The 4,407-nt window shown below is 40.8% G+C and overlaps 1 protein-coding gene across 1 annotated transcript in view; it reads right to left on the bottom strand.

The window, feature by feature from the left end:
- Positions 1–448: 448 nt before the first annotated feature.
- ARL8B (ARF like GTPase 8B) overlaps positions 449–4,407 on the bottom strand; it is a 5,763-nt gene continuing 1,804 nt past the window's right edge. Inside the window, exons 4-6 of the mRNA XM_010174792.1 lie at positions 4,159–4,226; positions 3,852–3,922; positions 449–2,421 (exon numbers count right to left, since the gene is read on the bottom strand). Coding sequence (XP_010173094.1) covers positions 2,372–2,421; positions 3,852–3,922; positions 4,159–4,226 — 189 coding nt within the window. The 3' untranslated portion in view covers positions 449–2,371. The remainder of the gene's footprint in view (positions 2,422–3,851; positions 3,923–4,158; positions 4,227–4,407) is intronic.

Here is a 4,407-nt window from a genome sequence, read left to right as displayed (position 1 = left end):
ACTTTCCAGTGAGATAAGAATCTTTATGCTTTAATTGGCAGTGAATGATCAGGCACCACTAGATCTGACACTTGTGCTAGAAAAGCTCTGGGCTTGACAACAAGAAACAAGCTTGTAGACACATGTGTTTTTCTCCTGGAGACAGAGCTCCAGAAGTCTGCCCCTACTTAAGACCCTCCAGCTGACTAATTAGTGCTGTTCATAAACGTAATAAAGCACTGATATCTGCTGAGACTGACGAGCTAAGCTTGCTCATATAAGCTGAGAAAGCCCCAGGTCTGGAAGGTGGTTTTATAAGCATTTCACTCGAATAGCTGAACCACAGAACATACAGAAGCTCAGGTATTTACCAAACCTTCTTCCCCCACTGTAATCTTGCGGGAGAGGAGACAGACATCCCATGATGTATTGCCATGAGTTAAGCCACATCAACTCAAGTCAGTCAGTTAAGTGTCAATACAACCCTCAAAACATAAGTTTATTGAATAAAGCTGAAGAGCAGTAAACCAACATATGCATCCACCTAAATAAAAAAAACTTCACGTATTTACAAAGTTCAGTAATTGTATAAGTTGTTCACATGCAGAGAGTAATGCACAGGTTAACAATCGGTAGTGTTTGGATGCCAGAAACGCTGAAAGCAGTGAAGTATATCAACACCAAACACATCAAGTTTAGCTATAGGCCAGTTAACTAAACAGTGACCTGGTCCCCCACAAAGATTCACACATTCTAGTTTAGTTTCCTTATTTTAGGCACAAGCAAATTTGCTAAATAAAAGTAACTGTAGCAGTTCCTGGTGAACTAGGGACTACAGTGGCAAGTTAATATACCCTCTCCTCTACAGCACCAGAGTATGAATTAATTGAAATCATGCTTCAGAGAACTGAAAAGGGGACAAAAAGTTAAAAATGCGAGTTCAGACTGAACGCAGGCAGCACGTAGTGTCTGTGCAACAGAGAGAGTTGGTACAAACAGTAAGGCCATGGCAGTCTAAATTAAAACTGGCTTGTCATAACTGATACGGACTAAACAGTGTTTCCAACCAAAGACTCTGACATAATGCAAACTCTACGTTTAGGTGAAGAATCACACACGGTGTGAGGCAACACAAGCAGGTGTACCATGTATTTGCACACACTAGCAAGCTACACTGACGTTACTGTATGAACAAACCAGTCTTAACAAGTCTGTCCCTTTAAATATACCCAAGTCATTTGAGAAAGTAAAGCTACAAAAAACATCACAATCTTTAGTTTACACATTCTTCTCTATACTGTAGGAGCTAGTCAAGAAACAGGATCAATTCATTGGCTCTCTTGTGCTTTGACACAGTAGAACATTTCATCTTGCAACTTACAGACTTTGCACACGGTTACATCAAGAAAGCAGGCAGGTCTAGAGTTGTCACAATAGCCTAGATACTCCATAGCACCAGGTGAAACTGTGCCCAGCCATTTCATGAGCAGGAGAGACACCAGACAATTACATAGATATTGTGCTAAAGGTCAACAACTGACTCTATACAGAAACATCAGTAATTTAAGTGTCATGCAGCTGCTCAGAATGTGCGTTCTGGTTTCAGAGAGAGACCACTAGTATCTGTAGATAAAAAAATGTATTTGAACAAAGTCTGATGTTCCTAGCGATTTGTTTTCATGCTGGAATACTCCAATTTTTGAAAGCTTGACAGAACAGTCCATTCCCATCCCCCACACAAATGTTAAACAGAAGCAACAAAATGATTTTAAACAGTTGACTCTTTCCTAATTCATCATGAGAGTTTTCTTTTTCAAGTGACATGATAAGATCCCGGCTGTAGATTAGTGATGCTGATCTATGCCTTGTGCTCCCCTCCGCAAACAGCTTCCATTTCTCTGCTTACAGACACACAACACATGCATTTGTGAGATAAATCCGTATCCCACAACTCACGCTTAAATGTTTTCTAACTACTGTATGTGGCATCTTACAGAATCTTAATGCTGTCAAGCATCAGCATCTTCAAGCCACTAAACACTAGAAATAAAACACTTGCTGAAAATCATATAAAAACCTGGCCCTGAAAAACCAGAACAGAGTGTACCATCATAGTTAACATGGTAGAGAGATTTTTTTCTTTTTTTTAAAAAGCCCCCCCACAACCCTCCCACCATAGATGGTTGTAAAATAAATATTTGTGCTGACTTTATCATGACAACTCTAGTTGTTTTTGTGACAGAATAGGAATACAAGTCTTCAGCAGTGCACATGAGAAATGAACCGTGAAAAGGCAGATTCTTGATACAGGATTTTTGGGTAATATCTCATTATGGAGGGAAGTGGACAATTGAGATTATGGCCAACTGGTACTGGAGATTCCAGGAAGACTTCAGCTTCTTCTAGATTTTGAATGCTGAATAAGCCACTGAAGCGTGATATCTAAAGAGAAAGAGAAGAGAAGTTCCATATTCAAGTGTCTATCTGTATTTGTAAAACTGGCATCGCTTCGGTATGCCAGTGTCTTCAAACACGTGACAGGAATATCCAGCCCTTCTCTAGAGGATGGTCCAAGACAAGACCAACAGAATGATGTTTTGGAATGCTCTCTGTCTGTGCTTTAGTCCTGTAACTGCCCAGCATTCTTTAAGTAACATTTACAGGAGCTGTCCCAGACATTCCTGTTCCTCAGTCAACTACACCTCTAGGAAAAAAGACATCCTTTAATCGGATACCTTGGTATGGCTCACATAATTACTTTTAGATCAACATTGCTCTGCTTAGCCCATCTGCCTCTCCTCACCTGATGAGAACAAAGTTAGTTCAGCCCTACAGTGCAAGGCATCAAGCTCCTCCATGCTTGAAAGAGGCTCTCCTAAGGAAGTGAAATGCACTGGCATCATGCCAGCCAGATGCTTCCAGCAGCAGTGATGCTCAGCTGTGCTGTGAGCCTAGGGCAGGAGATATGATAGAAGGGAGCATCATCTTCTCCTATCCACCATGTCTGAATCTCTAACTGATGGTAAGGTGACAGGGGCTTCTTCGATAAGAAGCCAGAAGAGTTCCACAGGCTGTTCATTTTTCCTGGAAAGAAGCTGAGTCTCTAATATAAAGCAGTTCTGGTATTCTCTATAGCTTGTTCCTGTGACCACCAGCCTGATGTTTCCTTCATCAGTAAACTCATGTTAGCTCACCAGTGAACCTGGGTTAATCTCATGGCAGCCACAAGAAGGCATCAGGAGAAGGATGGCAAGTGCTGTTAAGTACTGTATGTTCATTCGGTTGACATTACCCAGTTTACTCACAATACCAGTGCCAAGTACTTGGTATTGCTCAGTACCATGGTTTCTGCCTTTGAACTCCAGAAATTCTAAAGCAACTGATGTCAGCACCAGCAAAGTTTACTGTTTGGCTGCATGGAGTAGGTCACAACATGAACCGCTTTGATAAGACAACAAGGGAAGGTGATTATTTCAAGGGAATGACTGTTGAGGAAAAACATGCTGCCATTACTTTTTAGCCTCAAGAAGTGAGGCAGAGTTGAGAGTACCTGATAGAAGTACAAAAGCATTAAGGCCAAGCTAATTGTGAGACTAATCAGCTATTTGCTGCAAACTAACTAGAGAAAGGCAGCAGATTTCACAGGAGACTGACATGTTTTGATAACTACAACCCCTACAATTTTAATACCAGTCAAGCTTCCCCACTGCTATCAAGGAGTTATACCAAATTTAACCAGTGCACTTACACATTGTTCTTTGATTTGTTACCAGTTTCCTGAAGCCAGGAAGCTTGTGTTTAAGAAGTTACAATCCCCCAATCCATCCTTCGACAGCTCTTCATAACGCTTAGTGTTTTAGGTTAATAGTTACCTATATTATCTTTCTCTTTGCAAGAAATTGAGTAGCAGCAGATTTCTCTGTCCTGAATAGCAGCAAGGTTCCTATGAAAGAGAGAACATTTCAACAAACACTTCACTTATAACAAGGACTCTTACACTGAGAATCTAAACTGTTCCACTCCATCTTCGCCAAGTAACTTGTTTTTGTACCATGTCACAATTACCTCCTGTTGCTGGGTTTGCTACTTACAAATGCAAGCTTCTCGATCTGACATCCCTACGTACATGAATTCATTCATTGAGCTAGAGCAGTCTGTCTTAGGAAGGGTTAGACTTACATCTTTTCAATTAGCTGTTTCTCATCCAAAGCATTAGGAAGGTCTCTCTTATTTCCAAGTACTAGAACCTGAAATCCAGAGCAGAAGGACATGATTGCAGCTTTGCTTTTTTTAAAACAAACAAACCAACCAACCAACCTTCAGGGGACTCTGACAAGGAGTCTGCACTAGGCTAGTAAATCTAACAGAACAAGACATTCACTATAAAACCAGATCAAGAAGGAAGATTGACTCAGTCACAGGGAAAGA

Source organism: Antrostomus carolinensis, unplaced genomic scaffold (assembly GCF_000700745.2).
Source record: "Antrostomus carolinensis isolate BGI_N321 unplaced genomic scaffold, ASM70074v2 scaffold24710, whole genome shotgun sequence".
In the NCBI taxonomy this organism is placed as follows: Eukaryota; Metazoa; Chordata; class Aves; order Caprimulgiformes; family Caprimulgidae; genus Antrostomus; species Antrostomus carolinensis.
The sequence above is the reverse complement of the archived record's forward strand: the minus strand, read 5'-3'. Positions and strand labels throughout refer to the sequence as shown.